The sequence below is a fragment of the Pleuronectes platessa genome, chromosome 10, assembly GCF_947347685.1.
Source record: "Pleuronectes platessa chromosome 10, fPlePla1.1, whole genome shotgun sequence".
NCBI lineage: Eukaryota > Metazoa > Chordata > Actinopteri > Pleuronectiformes > Pleuronectidae > Pleuronectes > Pleuronectes platessa.
Window position 1 is genome coordinate 11,293,182 of NC_070635.1, and position 22,656 is coordinate 11,315,837.

Sequence of the window (22,656 nt, forward strand, 5' to 3'; positions counted from 1 at the left end):
TTTGGCGGTCTATTCAAACTGCGAAGATCTCTCATCCCTCCCTTTTTTTGTGTACACAAGTTGAGTTCCTACACAAATTAAACAACATACTACACAGTAACTTAAAGGGAGTAAGTAAACAACAGTGAGTAAAAAATGTGGACATATACAAACAAAAGTCATGTACCTCTCCGTACAACAGCATAGAGGGGGGAGGTGAAGTGGGAGTCACACCTTTAGAAGTGAACAGAGGAGCACAGAAACTTTCTCAAACGATCCACGTGTTAGACATGTCAGGTAATACGTTAAACTGATGTTTGTGGGAATATAACATTAAATATGACAAATGTACAGTGGCCCTAAAGTGCAAAACAGAACAGCCAATAAGAAAAATACACACGGGCAAATAAGAAAGACAACAAAACAAAACAAAGGTGGCTGATATTGACAAGACTCGTCGCTGATTGGATGGACTCGCTGTCCATGTGTTTTGTGATCTGCTGTTGTGTTTTCTTATTTACCTTATTTGTGTTTTGTGACTTGTTGTGATTTGCACCTGCAGGGCCAGTGCACTGATGTATAATGGCCTCTGTTATCATATTGTTAACATATTCCTTCTGTATGTCATTGATTTCTTGAAAAACACAATTTGGCCATGTAATAACTCTCGGAGCTACACTGTAAGTATGAAGTGTAGGGGCAGGAGGGGGGTGTAGGAGGTGATGAGGTGGGGATATGTCCTATCCCTGACAGGGCTCTGTCAGTTGTGTGTCTACAGCCCTCAGCTCCAGACCAGTGATCTGAGAGGGTCTGTACTGACCTTTCCTGAATAACTGGATCAGTGACAGACTGGTCTCCTCACACCAGTCGGCGCACCTCCCAAACATTTAACCGTGCACTACAATAACACACAGACATACACACCCACCCACATCACCACACCCATGTCAAGGGATTGGTCCAAAGTTCCCCCTGGCACCGCCCTCAGCTCAGAGGCCCCTCCCTCCTGGCGCTTTGCAGTCTGTCGCTGCCAGTTTCCATTTACTATCTGACCCACCGCTGCAGTGCGCAGCTCACCCTCACCTTTAAACTCCCCTTTAAACCTCAGGTTACAGTGTGGGACTCTGCGGGGGGGGGGACCTCAGCTCGAGGGCGTCATGCAGAATAATGGATAAACTCTGGAGAACTTCTCCCAGTGGAGGTGCACCACCCCTTCAACTCTGCAGCCTGTGACTGTTTAAACCTTTTAAAAGCTCCTGCACTCACTTGTATGCGTGAGGCGAGGCTGCAGCAGCAGATGACAGAAGTTTGGAGCCGGTTCCTGAGTTAGTGAAGCCGCTGAGAGGAAGTCGTTCACCGGGTGTCGCCTCCTGCTGCTCCTCCTTCTCCTGCTCGGTTCTTCTCCTCACCTGAGGCGCGCACCCCTCCCAGCCAGGCAGCCAGGCCCCGGCCCACAGCTTCTCTCCGCGGGCCTCCCCTCCCTCCACGGCGGTCAGGATGGCCCTCGGGACACCGGGAGCTCTGGCCACCTGGAGAGCCACGATTTTACTCCTCCACCTCATCTCAGCCGCGGTGGCAAAACGACACGTCGTGTTCTGGAACTCCACCAACACCAGGTGAGGAAACCCTCCCTTGAGGAGAGCAGTTTCTCTGAGCTCCTTCTCCCCGCAGGCCACGAATCAAGGATTAGCAGTGAAATAGGGAAAAGTGGTTCAGTGTCAACACTTTGCATCAAACTGAAACTGGTCACAACTTGTGCTGTTGCGCAATAGTTGCTAATGACTCAGGCTCTGGCTCCTGTGAATAATCTGTGCTATGCAGCAGATCACGTCCTTGTGTGCAGGAGCAGGTTTGATCACCTGAAACCTGCCCTGAGTCAAAGTCATCCCACATGTTTCTCCTTTTAGATAGAGAAGCTTGATCTCTGGGGCCTCCTCGTCTCCTCTGAGGAGAGAGCGGCCTCCTGCAGGTGATCCTCTGGCTCATAATAGCCACAGTCTAACCCGAGCTTTCAGCTACACACTGCCTTTTGGCGTTTAGTGATTATGCTACTTAAAGGAAAGCAGAAGTAAGGGCTTCTTCTTAAGTGTACTGAATGGTGCCCTAGATAACATTCTGAGGACACAGGTGTATGTTAAAGGGAGTATGTTGGTGTGTGTGTTTTTTGTGTGTAGTGTGTTTATTGGGACCATTAGCAGGCCAGAGCCGGGCTCACCTGCTGATCCAGGTGTTCCAGTCTGGCTAATTGAGGGGTTGAGGTGGGAGGCCTGCAGGGCGAGTCGGGCCTGATGCCCAGAATAACACGTCCCCAGACAGCCTCTCTCTTGACCTGCACAGTTCCAAACTCGCTCCTCAAGGCCTGATTTCCCCGGCACTCCTTCACATGAGTGTCCCCATTACTTGATAGCCACCAAGACCACTTTGTCAGTCACAGCGTTGTCTTTTTTCTACATTTTCTGGTTGCTCGAAATGTGACAGAAGTATGAAGCCCAGGATTTATAATTTCCCAAAGGGCTTTTTTGTCAGATCTGCAGGACTTTCCTGTACTAGAGTCAGCGGAGGTTATATCCAGTGTGTCCAGCTGGGTAAAACCCAGTCTTGTAATTGGGATCCTACAGAAATGCGGTGTGGCGAGGATTAGGAAGCATCTTCTTGTTCCCCAGAGGTTCAGGGATGAATGGTCGCACCGCCTGTGGCAGGGCCACACAGTCGAGTGCAACACCACACAATCACAATGCCATCAGCACCACGGTGGAGGGTAACCCACTGTGGCAGAGAATCACTCTCATCAGCAACACCACCCAATCACAAAGCTATCAGCGGAGCCGTGATGCTGCAGCCGCTCCACAATCCCCTGGGTTTACCACCAGGACTCACTTTCTCCTCCTCTCCTCTCCTCACCTCTCTTCTCCTCTCTCATTCATTACCTCCCTTGTTACATCCCACTCACCTTTTCATTTTTTTCCTTGCTCTGCACTCCTTCAGCCGTTTATCTCTCACGACTCCCTCCTGCCCAGTGATGGATATTGGCGTTGTGATTAGTTGAGCTTCATTCATTTTCCCATACCATATTTTCTATTAGCTGCCTGCCAGCCAGCCAGCCAGGCTGTCCTGAGGCCTGTAAATGTAGCCTGGCGAGGGTGAAGGAGCACAGGGACAGGAGAGAGAGCAGTGCCTCTGTTGGCGTGAGGCTGCCAGGCAGGGTCCAGGGCTGGAGTCCAGGCTCTGGGCGCAGACGGCACATTATTCAACCGAATAGCCACATTTGGCTTTTTGGTCATTTGTCCACAATGTTGTAGTGAAAATTAAACTTATTATTTACTTTATAACTCCCTTCTTTAAGCTTCTTTCGTCATTAGTTCATTACGAATGATGGATCAGCTGAATCCCTCAGCTTCACTGAGCTCTTCATCATCTTTCAGCGCATTGTTTTGATTTAACAGCCAATTTAACTGTTCCGACTCAGTTTTGTTTATTGCAAAAATAGCTCCGACTAACTAGGGCTGGGTGATTATAGCCAAAAGTGTATCAGTAGAAAAATTTCAATATTAGTCGATATCGATAATTTTCACAATAAATGTCACATTATCAGTTCTTTTAGGTTTAAAGACAGTTTTTTACTTCTGAGTGAAAGTTGTGGTTTCAACTGTTGCTATGGGCAGAGAATGACAAAATATTATAAAAATCTGAAGTAGAACATAAAAAACGCTATACATCCACTACATGCTTGAACAATGCATGAGACTTATATCGTTATATAATTTACTTCTGTGATATTGCAATTTTTTATATTATATTACGATAATTATTGATATCGTATTATCGCTCTGCTCTTCGACTAACTGCTACCTGGCCAGCATCGAGCTGCAGACATTAAAACTGAATAAGTATTATTTATATATATATATCAACCAGCTTAAGAACCAGATATTTTCTTCAGGCATTAATGGAGTAAACTAAACAATTATAATATAATAAGTAAATCAACACTGTTGATAATATCAGTGCTGTGTTCCTAAAAATCGATAAATTCTAGTAAGTTTAAAGATATCACCTCTTAGATTTATGGAATATGTTGAAAGGATGTTGTTGTTGTTCTGGCCTTTGTGCACCTTCTCATTGGTTCAAACCCTTTTTGCAAATGTTGGCGATAAAGCTTTCAACACCTAGAAGCTAAAGAACCGTGCAGAACAGTTTAATCGTGACTTACATTAAGGCCGCTGCGTGAAAGCCTGAGCTCGTTTTCATACAGTATAGATCGAACACAACTGTAGCTGCTGAGCAAACAGGCTCTTATTTGATACGGGTGACAGGAGACATTCTCTGGCCGTCACCTTTCCGTCGACATCTAGATTTATGGTTTTAATGAAGCCGGTGCAGTGATGTGGAGACTGAAGGGTCTCGTTGCTCTGGTCTTTGATGGCTAATATGTCTGTAACAAAGGCTCAGTGAAACACTTTAACTGGCGCACATTTAGCACCCTCCAGATTGAAAAATGGAGCTCTGAAATGGATGTGATGGACCTGACTGCAGGGTCAGCGTCGGGCGCGGTGGAATCAGATGCCCGGCCTCTCTCATTGTGGGGCTCAAGTGGCTCGATTGCCCTCTTTTACGATTTTATGGACGGAGTTTATGATCGCTTTCATTTTACAACCGCGCCTCTCCCTCTGTCTCTCTCTCTCTCTCTCTGAGCAATAGATCCTTATTAGATGAGAAATTCTTTTTTACTTCCTAGAGCAGTTAAAGGTTAGTAAAATATCATAACCTCAGCTTACCTCAGCTTGGTTTACGGGTGTGTTCAGCCCCCTCGTGTGTGCTTTGAAACCTATTGGAGCGAGTGGGTCGAGCAGCCGACTCGCTGATTCAACAGTGTCTGCGTCCTGTGCCACATCCATCCTCATAGATTTACCACGAATGTGTCAGGAAGTTTACTCAGAGAAACTTTGCATACGAGCTGCCTTTTTAGATTTAACAAGAATAAACATCACTCATCATACCTGAACCCTCGATAAGCCTCTCCAATTCTCTGTCCTCTTATTGACCTTGTTCTTGGCTCCTCGACACCTTTTACCTTTTTGTTTTTGCCCGTCGTGGCAGGAGTTGAGCTTGTTACAACAGTCACCCTGGATCGCTGCTCAAACTTGAATCTCCAAGTCTTTGCATTCTCCTCTCCCACTGTCTGTCTTTCCAGAGCAGTGAATCTATGGGGTGTTAACTGGAGATAACAGTATTTTACCATATGTGCACAGTAGGAATATAATAACCAACGTTTCTTACCATGTATACCCTGTTGCTTGTACTTGAACTCACTCTTTAAGTCTGGACACGGACCTTAAAGCATTTTAAAACAACATCAGACCCCCTCCTCTGCCTTTCTCTCGCTCTCTCTCTCTCTCTCTATTCTTGCACTCTGTCTTTATCTCGCCCTCCCGCTCCGACAGGGACTGAGGTCGGGCTCAGGAGCCAGTGGAGCATGTTTAAACGGTGTGCGTGCAGCAGATGAATATTTGTATTGGTTTTCTGTATCTTTATTGAAAGCAGCCCTCATAAGTCTTCCGTGTAATCTCCGCTCTCTTTATGCATCATTTCTCTCTGTGCGCGCTCACCGATGATCCTGTTTAAATACCAGAGTAAATCACATTCTGCATACCATACCTTCACACATGCAGACACATGCACCCACACATCCGGCGTGTGGGCTCGTGCAAGCAGACACCCCCGGTATACAGTAAAGTGAAATCAGACACTGCTCGTAATTGTGTCTTGTCAGGGGAGATGATGGCACATTAAGACTGATTTCTGTTTTAATTTTTAGTCTTTTTTTTTTTTTATTAAGTCTGCAGCCGCAGGTCTGACTGTGTCTATTTCTGCTCCGTCGTGTGTGTGCATGCAAATGAGTGTGTTTCTCGCAGTGGCGGCTATCTCTTCTCTCTGTGTCTGTTTCTATACTAATCTCCGTCTTCCCCTGGTAAATGATTAACATGGAGAACCTGGCTGAACTATAATCAACAAACCCGCAGTGAGGTAATTACCACTTTATTCCCTGTCCTGCTAACAAAGCAGCCCCCCCCCCCCCCCCCACCTCACTCTCTATCTCTCACAGGTTCTCTCTCTACTCATCTGTCATCAGGCTGTATCAGTGTCTCTCTCTGTCTCTCCCCTCTTCTGTCTTTCTGTGTCAATGCTTATTGTCTCAGCCGTGGTCCGCGTTAGATGCAGAGATGTGTTTGTGAGTGTGTTTGCTCACCTTATCGCTCTCTGTAAACGAGCTTTCTCTGTTTGTCGGTGGTATTGAGTGTATTATCAGGAGGTAAACTGCGGATGAGTTAAGTTTGTGTACACTTCAGCTTCTTCATCTCTGTCGGAAAACAATGCGGGGCAGTGATTTCAGTGATTTGTCAGCCTGTGAATTGACATTCGGTGGCATTGTTGTCTGCTGAAGTTGTGTGTGTGTGTGTGTGTGTGTGTGTGTGTGTGTGTGTGTGTGTGTGTGTGTGTGTGTGTGTGTGTGTGTGTGTGTGTGTGTGTGTGTGTGTGTGTGTGTGTGTGTGTGTGTGTGTGTGTGTGTGTGTGTGTGTGTGTGTGTGTGTGTGAGAAGAGATGGTGTGATCAATTTCAGTTCTTGAAAACCAAAGCCTAAAAAAGTAGCAGGTTACCCGGCTCTATTCAAATACTTTATTTATTGTTTCTACTACTTTCTTTCAACTTGCAGAAAGTAATGCAGGTCCTCACTTCCGGCCAGCGGCGGCCGGCTGTGGGAACACTTACCAACCACTGTGCCGTCCTCTCGACTAAATAGCTCATTGTTTTGTTTCCACTTGCTAGTTGAGTTTAGGTGTGACTCAAGTGTTGGAGGGAACAGGCATGTTATTGCCTTTGGATGCTTGGTTTTTTGAAGGTGCGGCGTGCTGATAGAGTATTGTGCAACTGTTCCCTTTGCTCTAAAGTGTCACATGGCCTCATTTTAAGAATAATTTCCAGAGAAATTACACAGACATGGTTTACGAGTCACTGACACAGCTTCCTGCTTTCTTTTATATGTGTATGTGTTTATTGAAATGTTAAAACAACATAGAAAAGCTTTGCAATTGAAGTGAAAGACAAATACATTCTCACACACACACACACACACACAGGAAGACATAAAATCATGGTTTAGAAAATAAGGTTAGGGCAGAGGCCTGGACGTCTGTGTTAAAATGGATCAGATAGTCACAGTGCAGCTTGGAGCCGTCTCAGTAGACATGGTGTACAGGCATGAAAGGACGGCCGCTCTCTCTCCTCCTGGTCAGGATATTTAGTAAATCGATACCAATTTAACACCCAGATATTATCGCCGGCTTCTCGCATTATCGCCAGACTGCATATGTGCCCTTCGCTTTCCCAATTTCTCACACCACGCTGCGCTGTCTCTCTGTGCACACACATACATCAATATTAGGCTGCATTAAGCTGTAATAAGTTGCATTGTATGAATGTCTCCAAGTGAGGTGGAACAGCTGTGGAATGAAATGAGGTTAGACAGCGTCTGCAGCTCGGGCTGGCACGGCACAGGCATTGCTTTGGCACAAAATGGCTGCCGTACGTGTGGGAAGAGGCTGTGGTGGTTAGGGGCCGTTGGTGAGCGCCGGCTGGGAGCGCATTCATTCATCCATCCATTCATGCGTCCGTCCATGGCACAACAATGAGCTGGCATTGTTGTAGGTGTCAGGCCAACTGTGTATTTCTCTGACACACAAACCAGCAATTACACTGTGTGTGCGTGAGAAGATATGAACGGAAAATGTGGGAAACGCTGTCAACACAGGCTTGACCAAAACAATACCGTCTGCTTGTTGTTGAGCCAACATGTGCATTTTAGCCACAGACAGACAGACACTCTCACGTACATAAAGAGCTCACACAATGCTCTTCCACTCGGCTCAGAAATCCTGCCAAGAGGCGACCAGGGAATTTCCTGTGACAGAAATTGAATTAGTATTGACCCAGACTGAGCAAAAGGACGTACAGCAGGAACCTGGATTATTGTACCGTACGAGGTCCTCGCTGCCGGGAGGACACTGAGACGTGTTTGCCATCATACCTCAAAGGCCTCGAAGGTGCTTAAGGACAGTCCCCTCAAAGTTCTTTTCTTGAATTGCCTCTGTCTTCTCACGTATAAAGTTCACTGTAAAACGGTTTCTGCAGTTTTATTTCCTGATTTGATATATAAGAACTTCAGCAGAATTTTGTGCAGTGACACATGTTTTCCTCTGACATGATGGTTCTTGTTGTCGTCACCTGTCGAGAGGGCGCTCTTAGGAATGTGTTCATCTAGGTGTTGGTGCTCGATTTGAACAACTGTTCTGTTTTTATTAAAGAAAAGCCAAAAATCTTTAAAAATCAAGAAATACTCAGACCTTGGTATAGTGCATCTCGTGTGCAGTATATTGACCCAGTTAGATCAGTAGGTTGAGAGCCACAAAAACATACATGTCCATGTTTGTTAAGCGTTTAATTTCCACTTCTAGTGAGTGCAGTTTGTCTCTGGATCAAACTTAAGATTCAGGCTCCACTGTTCTTTTTAGGTAATTGTTCTTGTCACAAAGCGTCTTGTCTAAATCTAAACCGATGTGATTTTAAGAGACATTTCTTAAAACTGAAAAAATATTATAAATGTGCATGATGTACCTTCATAATCCTGCCATGGAAAGACATGATGGAGGATACACAGGTACTCAAGCTTTTAAATTAAATCACTCAAATCCACTCTCAGAAGGAAATGGAGCAATTCTCTAGAGTTAAGGGAATACGCTGCATTTTTACCAATGTTTGACATTTGCAAGTCTATGTTCCATATCTACTCTGTCCATGCCATGTACAAGCTGCAGTACAGTGTGTTCTAAGTGTGTGAATCCAGAAGCCATATGTTGGAACTTGATGTTCTTACAAACTGGACAGAAAAGTGCAGCTGCTCTACGCCTATCTCCAAGAAACATTTTGAAAAAAATACTTAAAGGTGTGTGGGCATATGTGTGTTTAAAGGGAGTCTACTTCAGTGTAGTGCACCTTTTTTTTTTTGTATAAACAATTCTGCTTATCAGTATGACCTTCTCATTGCTGTAACATGCAGAGCTTCTAGTTCTCAGCTTCCTGTTCCTAACGACACCTTTCATCTCATACTTTGTGATTCCCAGACATGACAAATGTTTCACCATGTAGATCTTTCAAATCCGCTGTATGATTTCTGGAGTCTTGGTGGAACGAAAAAACTAATATTATTTTGGCAATTGCCTCCCAGATGTATGGCAGCACATCCCCCAATGAAACGAAACACACTCTTTTCAGCTTCTTTTTGGCACACACTCACACACACACACCATATATGAATACACACTCTCCATGCCTGCTTCTTTTCTCGTCGGCCCCCAGAGATGGTAAAAACATTAGACCTGCAGTGGAGGGAGCGAGGGATGGAGAATGCGTTGAGGAGCGGCTGGTAGGGAAAGAGTCAACAGATTTCAACTCCCAAAACAGCTCGGAAAGGCCCCTGGGGACGGAGGGATGAGGTGAGCGGGAGAGAGGGATGGAGGGAAGAAAGGATGTCAGCAGGTATTACTATCACTGTCACAAGCAGGCGTGAGGAGTGGACCCTCCCCTTAGCCCCTCCCTTTGCAGACACACATACACACACAATCTTTGACGCATGATCTTACACAGGTGTGGTGCAGATATCCACACACATACTACTAATAGTACCATTGCCCTGGCTGCATACATTGCACACACAGCCCTCCAGGAAGTTTGAATGACCCCATCTTTTTAAGCTGGCACTGCTTTCTGTCAAAACATGAATGGAATGTGGTATCAGACGCTTATTTAAACATGCCAGTGCTCAGATTGTAGATGATAGTCTGTGTGTACACCAGCAGATTTGGTTTTGTTATTTTTGCAGAAATAACCAGGACCACATGATTTTGGGGTGTGCAGTAAATGCAGATCCAGCTGGATCTCCTGGTCCTCTTGACGGCTATTTTTTTTCTTCTTTATTCTTACTTTCTTCTCAGATTTAGTTTTTTGATCAGCCTGCAGTTGTACAGCTACAATGAGTTGTATCTGTCAGCGTATAGCGACTGCAGGAGCAGGTCCTACACTCACTAGGGGCTCCTACTGGGCTACTTTTTGGCTTGACCGCAAAAGTAAACCATAAATTGTCTGTACAGTTTCTACAGTCTTATATACACTCAAAGCCCTTTAGAGGTATTCATGCATACATTAATTTATGAAGCACTTTTTCTATCGCACACCATCCATACAATGTCGGTAGGAGCAATTTGGGGCTCAGTATCTTGCCAATGGACTCTTCAGAAAGCCCTGGAAGAGCCAATGGATTGAACCGCGACCCTCTGGTCAGTGCACAGTCCTCTCTACCTCCTGAGACAGCCCATAGTGGATATATCTCCCTGGCTGGCACTAACTGAGTGAAGTAAAGCCCTATTCATGCTCCTGCATCAAATCTACATATAGCTCCGGTGTTGACGTGTACCATACGCAGAACGTGCACCTCCCCAAAACTTTAAATACGAGTTACAATTAGTCGGCCAACGAACCTGTAACTGAGTGATGTTTGTGATGTAGCTCGGTCTTTTTTTTTCTACATGTCTAACAGTGGCTAACTATGAGGCTAGCACCTTTCTTATGTTTGATAGGCTTGATGTTGACAACTAGGTCAAATTTATATTTGTAAAGTTATTTGACAGTGCATCTGCCTGTCGCTGCCTATCAACCATCAACTGATGCACGTAGAGCGCCACATGCTGGCAACCTGTTTAATTTTTTCTCCTTTTAAAACAAGCTTGTCTGACAAATTGAATTCACTCTACGTTTTTATAGCCATTGTGTCCCTCGGCACAATAAGTGACAATTAGCGTTTATGGATGTGACCGTAAGGAATATCAGCTCTTTTATAGCGATTCATTTCAAATGACTGTCAGAGGGGCCCCTCAAGAATGCTTTGCCCCCTCCGTACAGAGTCTAGTTGCGCCCCTGGTCATATGAATTCAGCCTCTATAGTGATTGTGTCCACCTTTTGTCACAGAATGATGCTTGTTACTGATTTAACATTATCACTTTTATCATCTAATGTTGCATTGACAGAATTCTGTGTTTAACTGCAGAGTAGTGCCTTAAATATTGTACATAGCGTATAAACTTTCTATAAGGAATACTTTCTTCCTTGTCAATCAGTTCAAATCTTCCATCAACTCTCCGCCTTTATGTTTATTGACATTTCTCGAGTCATTTTGAAACCATCGCCGCCCAGTCACTGTCCAAACGCGTGTTTTGTTATATTTGTCAGAATTGATCAGACTGTTGTAATTCACCGTCTGGGAGCATCAGGAGCAGTGGTTGTATTTTTGTGCTGAATGGGAAGAGGTGAAATAGCCTTGTCCCAAATCTCCATAGCTCTGGCCTGGTAGCAGCAGAACTCATGAATCTCATTGCTCTCCCATTCAGGTGGAAATGGAGTTCTTCTCCGCGGCGCACTCCAAACACCGGCGCAGATGCTCCCTGTTTATGATTGTGGAATTAATCTGTGCTTTTCTAGAATACGCCCAGTGACAAAAGCATCATCATTGAAGTCAGAAAATCCCTTACTCGCTACATTTTCTTTCTTTTTCTACATTTAAAGAGGTTCCCTGGCTCCTTTCAGAGCAGACAATTATTCTGCACAGTGTTGTTCCTCATCAAAGGTCGATAGTGAATAGCTAAACAAGAGGAGGCAGTTTTTGTTGTATTTGCAGCTTTACTTCACAAATGATTAACACTGGACTTTTTTGTTACTATGAAAACAGACGCACACACACAATCACATGCTATACCTCCTGTGTGTTAATCTTGTAATTTGTAGGTCATTACTTAAAGTAGAGACCAGTCATCTTTAATCCCAAATTAATCAGTTAATCCCTGCAGTCCAGTGTGGGGCTGTTGTTAGTGCGATGTGAGACCGGAGTCGGCCCCTCTCCTCCTGACCCTCGCCACTTCCTTCCCCTCCACTCCTAAGTCCCCCCCCCCCCCCCCCCTTCCTTCTTATTGTGCCTAACCCTTTTATCAGTGTTGTTGAACTTAACTGGCATTTCCAAGAAATTCAGAGGCATCCGGCCATGAGGTGGACCGTGCCATTTATTTCTATCAAGCAAAATGTCCAAAGCATGAGTTTTATTTCACACAGTTGAGCTGATTTACTGAAAGTACTGTAAAGAAGTTCTTTAAAAAAAACACATGTTCAGCAACCTTGAAGTCAAATGGATATATAGTTTAGATACTTCAGTAATCTTCTTTCAGGATTTTGTTGATTGGTATTAGACCTCAATGTGACCACCTCTAGTGCGAATGTGTTCGTGTGTGAGGGCTGGCAGGGGGGGGGGAGACTGTGCGTGACTAGAACAGGACAAAGCTGGCTGCCTTGAGGGTGAATAGGGGGGACCTTCCAGACCCCTGATGCACAGTGCGATATGAATCTCAACCGTTGTGACGGAGAAAGATGGAGTGGGAGAGGGAAGCGCGGATCGCCTGCGAGGGAGAGGCGAAGGGGCCAGTTTAGACTCCTGGGATTCCAAAGCAGTGACCGTGAAAGTGCTTAGATAAACACAGAGAAAGATGGCAGGGGGTGGGAGGGAGGGAAGGTGAAATGGTGTTGGAAAAGGCGATGGAGGGAGGAGAGGACTAGGAGGAGCTGCCACGCTGACAGGGGAAGGAAATGAGACCCGCTGAAGATGGGGTGAAAGAAAGCAGATGGGGATGAAACCAAGTATAGAAGTTTTTTTGAATAAGTTCACTGGGAGTCAGACGGACTGAAAGGGACCAGCGTTACCTCTATTTACTCCTTAACTCTCTTTCCTCTCCAATCTCTTCCCCTCCATATTCTCCTTTCCTCTTCCTTCCCACTGTTTAAATAATTCAGGGCTGTTGGCTGTATTAGAGCTGGTTTCCTTGACATGTCTTAACGGTGTGTGTGTGTGTGTGTGTGTGTGTGTGTGTGTGTGTGTACGCTTGTGTGTCACTTAGTGATGGACTGAAGGACAGCTACAGTCCTCCCAACTGGCCATATACTCCTCTAATAACCACCAGATAAACACATATGGAGGGAAAGGGTGAGGAAATGCACACCTGGGATGTATAGTGTGTGTGTGTAAGTGTCTGTGTGTGTGTTTGCTGCCCATCCAGCACTGACCTTCAGATCATGGAGAGACGTAAGCAGAACCGAGAAAGAGATGGTGTCTACAGCATCTGAATTGTGACCCACTTAGCAAATAATGGATTCTCAAAGCCAAGTCTGATTTATTGTTTTGAGTGTACTTGCCCTTTTCACTACGGTCAAGAGTAAATATTTGTGTGCTTTTTTTTGACGGGTGTTTCTCTTGTGTCTTCCGTAACCCACTGATACAGAACTGTACTTTACTGCACTCCTGAGACACAGAAAAGTATAGTACAAAGTAAGTGAATATAATGGATGGAAGAGCAGGGTAGTAAGCAGGAATACTGTAACAAAGGGATTAAAACATTTTATAATAAAACTAAAATGCATTATTATGTATAGTAGTTTATGGTGTGATATAGAAGAGGACACCAACCGTACGCATCCCACGACGAATCCACTTTTGCGGCTGACATCTCCTGAAGTGGTAATTTTCACGTAAAATATATATATTTACACAAAAAGTTTCTGATTTGAAGGCGAAACAAAAGCTTTCAGGTAATGACAGCTTTCGTAGAAGTTGAAACCAGACATGATATTGCAGCAGATTATTATTATTATTATATAAATCAACCTGGTTTAATGAATCTGGTTCAACTGTTTGTGTTTAAAATATAAGTAATTTGTAAAAATGTTTCCCAGAGCTCAAGGTGAAATATTCAAACTGCTTGGTTGATCAAATATCAATAAAAGCTGGAAGTCTTTTTTTTTGTACTTTTTTTTTGTACTTTTTTTTTAAATAGAATATTTCCCAGTCCCCTCTCAACCTTACAGCACCTGTGCAATTGCCCTGCTCCCAATACAACCCTCATTATGTGTAAAGTTAACATTAATCTGTGTTCACTCTCTATTAAGCGACGCCTATTGCTCTGGCCCCGATGGAGGCTCCCAGCAGCAAAGTCAGTCCACAAACATGAGACGAATGATGTTGACACAGTAAATAAGCTCGACTGCCACTTCGTTGCAATACACTTTGATAGATTTCATCAGTAGTTTGAATCATTGCTTTCGGTGTCCACCCATCACAGCTGTCTTCCTCCCCGCTCCGTCCGTCCTGTCAGCGTCGCAGCGAGTGAGGCACTGCAGCTATATTCAGGTTTATGCATCGGAGCCTGGCACCTGCACAAATCAGCCCTGTATTTACACTGCAGCTCCATTTAGACTGCAGGAACATGGAGAGCAATCATTACTCTGAGGTTTTTAGGCTGTCCGAGAGAGGGATGCGAGAAAAAAAAAAGACGACCGTAGTGAAGGATGGATGGGTGGGGTGTTGGCTTGGCACCAATCCCAGCACTGGATTGGTTGTCGTGCTGGCAACGGCACGTCTGACCTTATTTACCCCCTCGCATGCCCCTTCAGCATGCGCACACCGCGTTCTCTCGCCCAGGCTCATTTCTTTTGCCGCACACTTTCCCCGTCACTCCTCTCAGCGTGAGATCAGAAGCTCTTCGTCTTCTACTTCTTGTGCCCTCTCTCCTCTCGCACTTCCCTCACGAGCATGGCCACCTCCATGCTGAGCAGGTGAGGGAGTCAAATCAGAGCAACACTTACAGTCGGCGCCGTGCTGGTGGGCGCAGCGAGGCAACCTGCAGTGTTTTTCGGTCAAACGGCGAAAAAACACAAATGACTCGTCCATTTCTGTTTTGGACAGTGATTTCCTAGCTCCTGGAAAAAGTCACTGGAAAGCTTATTTTAGGATCAGACCGGACCACACATGGAGAGCTGCTGAGATGCATGACAGAGCTCCGCCACAGAGGGGGGAGATGGTTTCCACAGACCTGCAGCCACATCAAAACGGCTCCGATAGATTCGTTTCCATACTGATGGGTCCTGTGCACCAGAATCATGCAATTTCCCTCAGCTCTGACGGCCTTAGCTGTACATCCTGTTGTGCTGCTGAGTCCCACAGAACGGAAACACACACACACACACACACACACTCTAACGGACGACATAACAGGCAGAAAATAGGGTCTGTCTTCACCTGAGGTTTGAGTTCCTTTAGGGCCTGAAGCAGCAGGTGTGTGTGTGTGTGTGTATGTTTGTCTGTGTGTTATCTTTATTTAAATTGAGGGGGGGTATGGGTCTGTGAGGCGACCTGCTGATTCACACACTATGAATCAAGGGTTGAGTGGTGTGTACGCCCTGTGCCTTCTGGTCATTTAATGGAGCCTGCGGGGCAAGAAGGCTGCAACCAATCACTTCATCTCTGTTACACACACCCACAGCTATAATGGCCGACGCTTATTCACAGAATTCAAGCTGTGCGATACATTGCATTGTGTGAACGTGTGCACTCGTGCATCTTCTGTCCGTATGTGGGCAGGAACTTTTGATTTGTCCGATGGCTAAGGCTTTTCTCCAGGAAATTGTGGAGCAGGGACGGTAAGCCACTCAGACCCTGATGCATATTAATATAATGGGCGAGCTCAGAACTTATATAAATCAAAAAAAACTCTTATGTGGAGATAGAAGAGGGGGAAAGAGTAGGAGGGAAGTTCACGTAACATCCACGTTTGTTGATAAGGAGTCCTTGAAAAGAAGGATATGGTCTGATGTAGGCTAGAGGTTCACTTGTTCCTGCTGACCTTGAATGAAGCCAACACACACTCACACACACACTCACACACACACTCACACACACACTCACACACACACTCACACACACACTCACACACACACTCACACACTCACACAGACACACCAGGCAGTAAAGAGCAGATAGGAGCAACAGCTGGCCCCCTTTAAGGCGCTCGCTCCTCACTGAGAAGGAGCCGTTGATCCCCGTCCGGGCCACAGTTTGATTAAACAAAGAGACGGTGTATCTGCAGAGTCTTGAGAGTGTGGGGTTCGAGGAGAGGGGGGGGCATGTGAGGTGGTTTTGGGGGGGCGGGGGGGCACCAGATGGTCAGAGGTGGGGGGTGAGGTCCTTGTTTGTGCGCGCCGAGGGGAGTAAGACACAACACTGGTGTTTGGGCTCTGGACACATCGTGGCTCTGTGTGGGCGTGGAGTGGGGCACAGCGAATGTAGGGGAGATGGGTGGGGTGGTTGTTACCCTGATCCTGCACTGTTTTTACATCCAGAAAGATCCTAGAGGAACTGGAGAACAGAGAGGTTTGAGCCTTGCAAGTTCCTGTGGTAATGAGTACCTGAAGTCCATTTCCTTTTGTTGTATGATTCATTTTCCTGTTTTCCTCTAACCTGAGGAGCAGGAGCGGGTCACTGCAGAGCTCGAGGAAACAATGACTTGTCTCGCTGTAGTTTTCTGCCTTGTTCCTTATTTTCTCCTGCCCCGTCTTCAGGGACTCTTTGTCAGGAACTCCTCTCGTAATTTCCCATCAGTTTATTCTTTACTGCCCATTAAAAAGTCTGGTTCTATTCAGCTGCTCAGATCAGTTTTCCTTTCTGTCTAACCAGTTTTGGAAAACACCTCCCTAAAAAATCTGTAGGTGTGACACTATTATGCAAAATAGTTTTTGTGCAGAATCCCAAAATTGTTTAGTTATTTGTAAAATTATCCTTCTAACAATTTGTTAACGCCGTAAACCGGATCACTCAAAAACAATTTTTCGGATTATGCATTTCCATGAAACATGGTGGAAGGATGGGACATGGGCTGAGAAAGAAGCCATTAAATCATTTTAATGGCGCACATTTGGATAAAGGGGCAGATCCAGGGTATTTTGGTTTCAATTAGTTTAACATGGCATTTGGATGTTTTTCCTTCAAAATAATCTATCTATCTGTGTGTGGTGCAGCCTGATTAGATTGAAGAGGTCTGTGCGGCTTTGCAGGAGATACGTGCGCTACTGATTATCGTTAAATTCAGGAATAGTAAATATCACCTCTGTACCTGAGAAAAATGCCAATCTGGGTTTAAATCATTGTGCATTTCTGCAATGTAATGAAGTCGCTTTGACTTCACCTCTCTGAATGAATCTATTGATTTCAGAAATAACTTTTACATAAACAGATTTTTGAGGTGACTGGATTAAACAAACACTGATAAAATACTGAGGTTTGTCTTTGTTTTTTTGTTTCATTGAGATAAACGACTTTCTCTAAATGTTCTTATCTGTCAATGTGCTGAAAAAACTGAAATAAACCAAAATAAATTCACACAATCATCGTCTTATAGAGCCCTTAACATCCTCCCGTGTCACCATGCTACATGTTACTACAGCCCATAGAGGCTGAAGCTGTGTCATGCTATGCCCTGCCAAGGCAGAACGACCACAGCGTGCTGTGCCCAGTCACCATGGTGACCAGAGTTAGTGGTCACCATGCTGGGATCGACCACGGACAAACTGGGACTCCAGCGAGCCGGTTCGGCCTCCTGTCGTTTCTACGAGGAAGTAGAAGCCCTTTAATGTGGCTGGTTAGCATACCATCACAGGCAGGAACGTGTATATGCGAAACCGCTCTGCCCTCAATGTACATGTTCCAAATTCATTGGGGATGCCCAGCACAGTGTAAGCATGTTGTTAGCATTTTCATTGTAGTAGAATATTTTATCTCCAGTGTTTGTGTGTGCGTTGAGGGCCCCAGCGTGTTCAGTATGCGTAGTACGCAGCTGCCGTGCGTGAAGGAGAATCTGTTCTGTATTCCCGAGGCCGTGTTGTAGGATTGTTGCTCCTTTAATTATTCTCTCATATTAGAGGATCAAAGGTCTCTGCCACAGTCGAGCCCCTGAATTTCATTATAACAGTGCACACACACTTAAATAGTCTTCTGTATGCATGTACATTTACATGGACACACATGGGGAGGGTATCGGCTGTGTTCACTTTTTTGAATTTTGAATGTGATTTCCAGTGATTATAGAAGAGGGTAAACTTTGGCCTTTTCAAGTTTCCCACTGAAGAGCCCAGCGTGTTCGTTTTGATTCGACTCCTCAGTCCGAGTTTTCTTTATCAACCGAGCGCTTGCACCAGAACTCAGAAGGGTGTCACTGATCACCCTCTGGCAGGAGGAGCATGTTTTATTCTCCTCAAGTACTTTCATGTCCTGGTGTGTGTGAACATCATGTGTTTGTGTGTAGTCATGCCTGCACATGCTTAAACTGCACATGAATTTGCCTGTGTGTGTGTTGCTCTGCGTCGTTGCCCTCTCCCCCTCTTTTGCGGCACTGGACCAAACCAGTCCTCTCCTCTGCGTCCAGAGGATTCTCCCACTGATGGCTGGCTGCACCAGCGCTGTGTTCTTTGACACTCACAGCTCCTCGGTGCTCCCACGATGCCCCGGTGCTGTCACCACTCGGCTGCACGGTGGCTGGCAAGAAGGGGGAGTGTAATTAGGGCGTATACCCAAGCCTGTACCAGGGCCAGAGAGAGGAAAAGGGAGGAAGAAGAGGAGAGGAGGAGGAGGGGGGGGCTGCTGACAGTTTGACATCACTGGGGCACGGCGTCTCTGTAATTGCTGGCGTGCATATGGCGCGGGCCGATGTTGGAGGCTTGTGGGAGAACGAGGGGTTGGAGGAGTCAGAAATAGGAGGGAGAGCACAGACGGGATGCAGCGTCACAAGAAATGGATGGGGGGATGAGTTTGTGTCACAGAAAGTGGGGAGAGGAGAAGGATGGAGGGAGGAGGAATGCAGATTGGGGGGGTTGGGTGGTGGAAACACGACCTTAGCAGTGAAGAAGAAGATGGAGGTGAATGACATGTGTAGCAGGGGTGCAGCATGTTGACACAGCACACGCCTGTTATTACATACATGCACGTACACGCACATACACCTACACACAGCTGGTGCAGCTACGAAAACATTTCCGCTTGTGTATTCATGCCCGTGTGTGTGTGTTAGTGTGTGTGTGTGTGTGTGTGTGCAGATGCTTACACTGGCTCATGTGCTATTGTGTTCTCTAGACCAACAATTTAGTGTCTCTGTTTGGCTGTAATTAGTGCACACAGGTAATAGAGGTATCGTACGTGGCCACACACACATTCGCTGGGGGGGATATTGATCACAGGAGTGTGTGTGTGTGAGTGCGCGTGTGTGTGTCCAGAGCAAGGGACCCTGATCGATTGTGTTCTGTCCGGTTGATAGATCACCAATTCTGCACACTGGCTATTGAGCAGGAAGCAGCTCTGGGGATACCTGCCTCCCGGGTCTCACCTAGCCCCACATGACTCACTGTTTTATCTTATTCTGAAGAAATAGACAACATCACAGGTTCAGAGTTAACATGGATTTCTATTTCAGTTTTAGTTGTTATTTTGTCGCACCATCCAGCCCCCCCTCCCTCCGACCGTCTCCTGTCCCCCCCCCCCCCCTCATTGCTCCATCCATCTTTGAAACCCTCCGCTGGAGCATCTCACGGCTCCCGTCACGTCTATCTCTTTCATTTCGGTTTTCATCTCTTCTGTCTCCTCCTTTTTCACTCAATTCTTCCACTCATTGATCCTTTTGGTCTCGTCTCTGTCCGCCTACTTAACTCCAGACTCGTTTGCCAACCACCGCCACTGCCACTGCCGCCTCCTCCCCATTCCACGGTCCTTTTCCCTCCTGTGTTCCCCTCCAATGGTTCCCAGCACTCTCTTCCTCTCTCCTCCGCTCTGTCACCCCTCCATAAAGACTCCCAGTGACAGACCAGCACCTTCTGCCCAAGCCACATTCGGCCCCTTCATTCTTCTCTCCTGCGCTCCAATGTGAAGGAGAGACCAATTAAAGTCGGCTTCCTCTCCTCTTCCACGCCGTTGTTGCCCTCTCTGTGTCTCTCACTCAGACTCTCCGGGGTCGCTAATTAAAACACTCCACTTTCCTTTTTATACTTTTTTTTTCCACCTGTTCATGCGGCGTATCTCCTCCTCTGACTTTCTTTATTCTGCCTTTCTTCTTTAACCTGTTTCAACAACTCTCTGTTCATCAGTCTCCGTCTGTCTTTCTCTGGGCCTCGTCTCACTTCGCTCCATCACTCACATATTTTCCATCCATTTCTCACAAATGTCTCATTTCTTGTCCCCTCGTTTTGTCTCGTCATGCTGCTATAATCAATTTACCCTCTACGTACCTCTCTGTCTTTGTCCTACATGTGCCTCCCTGAGTCGTTCTCTCATGCTCCCTTTCTCCATATTAGTTTGTACATGGGTAACTCTTTATACTGTTGCTGACAGGAAGTCTAAAGGAGCATACATTATGCAGCCCTTCTGTTCTAATGATGCGGTCTTGTCCAGAGTTGTTGTTATGCCTGAAGCCAGTCAACCTTGACTGAAGACACGGTTGTGCATGCACACGCACGTCCACTTCAGTCCGTACACGCCTGTGTGTGTGTGTGTAGAGGGAGAGGGGAGAGCGGAGCGAGTCGGCTTTATTTTACACTGAATTCCCCTCAGATGTTTTGATTAGCATACAAGGATTTCTATCTGTCTCTAAACACTGTTCCCTTGCCAGTCTGGAAATGAAATGAACATGTATCATTGTGCATCAAATCCCCAAACATCCTTTAACACTCGCACTCCGCTTTATGACCCTGTGTAATTGTCATATGTAATATTGATGAACGATCAATCTGCTGGAACTATCCACATTCCTCCAGGCGCAAAGGAATTACCTTCTCTGTCTGTCTATGCTTAATCACCAACTCTCTTTTCCCTTCAGTCACGTATCACTCTGTGATCGCCACGTGAAATATTAACGACATTGTCTTTCTGCATTCCAGGTTAACGGCAGGAGATCTGTCCATCCAGGTGAATCTGAACGACTACCTGGACATCATCTGCCCCCACTTCCCCAACAAGGAAACCCTGGGCCCCCGGCAGCCGGAGACTCTGGCCCTCTACCTGTTGGGGGAGGCAACGTTCCAGGGCTGCGTGGAGACCAAAGGAGCGATCAAGAGATGGGAGTGTAACACCCCCTTTGCTCCATTTGGACCGGTGCACTTCTCTGAGAAGATCCAGAGGTTCACACCCTTCTCACTGGGGTTTGAGTTTCTCCCAGGGCACCACTACTACTACAGCTGTAAGTAAAGTATACATACATACATCATATAAACCTATATATCTCCGCCAAGGCCCACAAATCCCCTTATATTCAATCCAGCTTCACCAAATTTGACATTTTCATAAAAACTGGATATTTTTTCAATCCATGCAGTTTTCAAAAAACTAAAATCCAGCTCTGGATTTGCACCAAATTTAATTTTTCATACCATATCCTTTTACCAAGCTTTTGGGAAATTCTTCCTTTAAATTTTGTGTAATCTTGCTTATAGACAAACAAACAAAAGCACCTACTAGGTGGAAGTAATATCGACAATTACATTTCCTAAAGCTCGAGATGACATCCCAAAGAGCCGACAGTCAAATACCCAAATGGTTTCAGTTTCGCTCTACCAGATGTTCCCCTCACAACACATTTTTGCAACTCACTGACAAAAGCCCCAGATCAGAGCTGAATCTGCATTCTCCAATCACCATGAGTGATCTCTTCAAAGACCTGATTAGAGAGGCTCGTCAACACAGCACTTCCTCTAGCAGGCGGAATATCCAGACGATGGCGACAACAGCAGCCAATCAGAGAGGACCGCACGTACAAGTTGTGTATGTAGTCTAAAGTTGGATTTGGCAAAAGGCGAAAAAAAACCTTCATCAATGACTAATGGCTTATTAAACAAAATCAAGCTTTTAAACAGCTAACATGTGTGTCAAATCCTATCAGTTCATAAAATTATGGTTTTATTACAACAGTCCACATTTAAAAAGCACTGAAGTTTAATACTCAACCTTGATCACAAGACTTGTGTGATTCCAACTAGGCTGAAAAGTGTTTTTAAGAGTTTTTGTGATAAATGTATTTTTTAGTGAAACAATGATCATTCGCTCCGGGCTCCATATCCTGAGAGCCGAGTAAAACGACCCAAAAAGAGAGAAGATGTGTAAATATTTGATGTTTCACTTCATCAGCCTGTGCAAAGACACCGGTGTTAAAGCATGTGAGCAGGCAGCCCCAGTCTTTTAAGGGGTGAGGCGTCTTTAACCAGTGTTGAGTTCTTGCAAACAGCAGCATATGGATTTAATATCTTTCCATAAATTCACACTGAATCCGATTTAATCCTTTTAGGCCCTTACTGAGTTTTAGTGATGCTCTCCTGTTTCTCCAGTGCAGCGTCTGCGCTCCTCACTCGTTTATTTCAACCCAGTGGAGGAGCAAAGGGAGGGAGAGAGACAGGAGATGGCTTAGTGGCTGTAAAATCAGTTTACATTTTCTTTTTTCCCACTTTGTACAACTCCTGGTGTCAGTCCAACCAAGAGGGGGAGGACATGAAACAAGGCAGAGAATGAAAGAGTCAAGTGAATGCGCGCTATGGAAGGGTGACAACAAAGAGACAGAGGGGCCGCAAAGTGTAGGAGGAAGAAATGGAGATCAATACGTGACGACAGTGAAGGGGAAGGAGAAAAAAAAGGCAGGCAGAGAAGCAGACAGAGGTAGAGAAGCGTGGAG

The 22,656-nt window shown here is 45.6% G+C and overlaps 1 protein-coding gene across 2 annotated transcripts in view; it reads left to right on the forward strand.

The window, feature by feature from the left end:
• Window positions 1-1,025: 1,025 nt before the first annotated feature.
• si:dkey-246i14.3 (ephrin A4) overlaps window positions 1,026-22,656 on the forward strand; it is a 31,061-nt gene continuing 9,430 nt past the window's right edge. For both annotated transcript variants that reach the window (XM_053433277.1, XM_053433278.1), the window contains exons 1-2: window positions 1,026-1,595; window positions 20,876-21,174. In XM_053433277.1, the coding sequence (XP_053289252.1) occupies window positions 1,477-1,595; window positions 20,876-21,174 (418 nt within the window). In that variant the 5' untranslated portion in view covers window positions 1,026-1,476. The remainder of the gene's footprint in view (window positions 1,596-20,875; window positions 21,175-22,656) is intronic.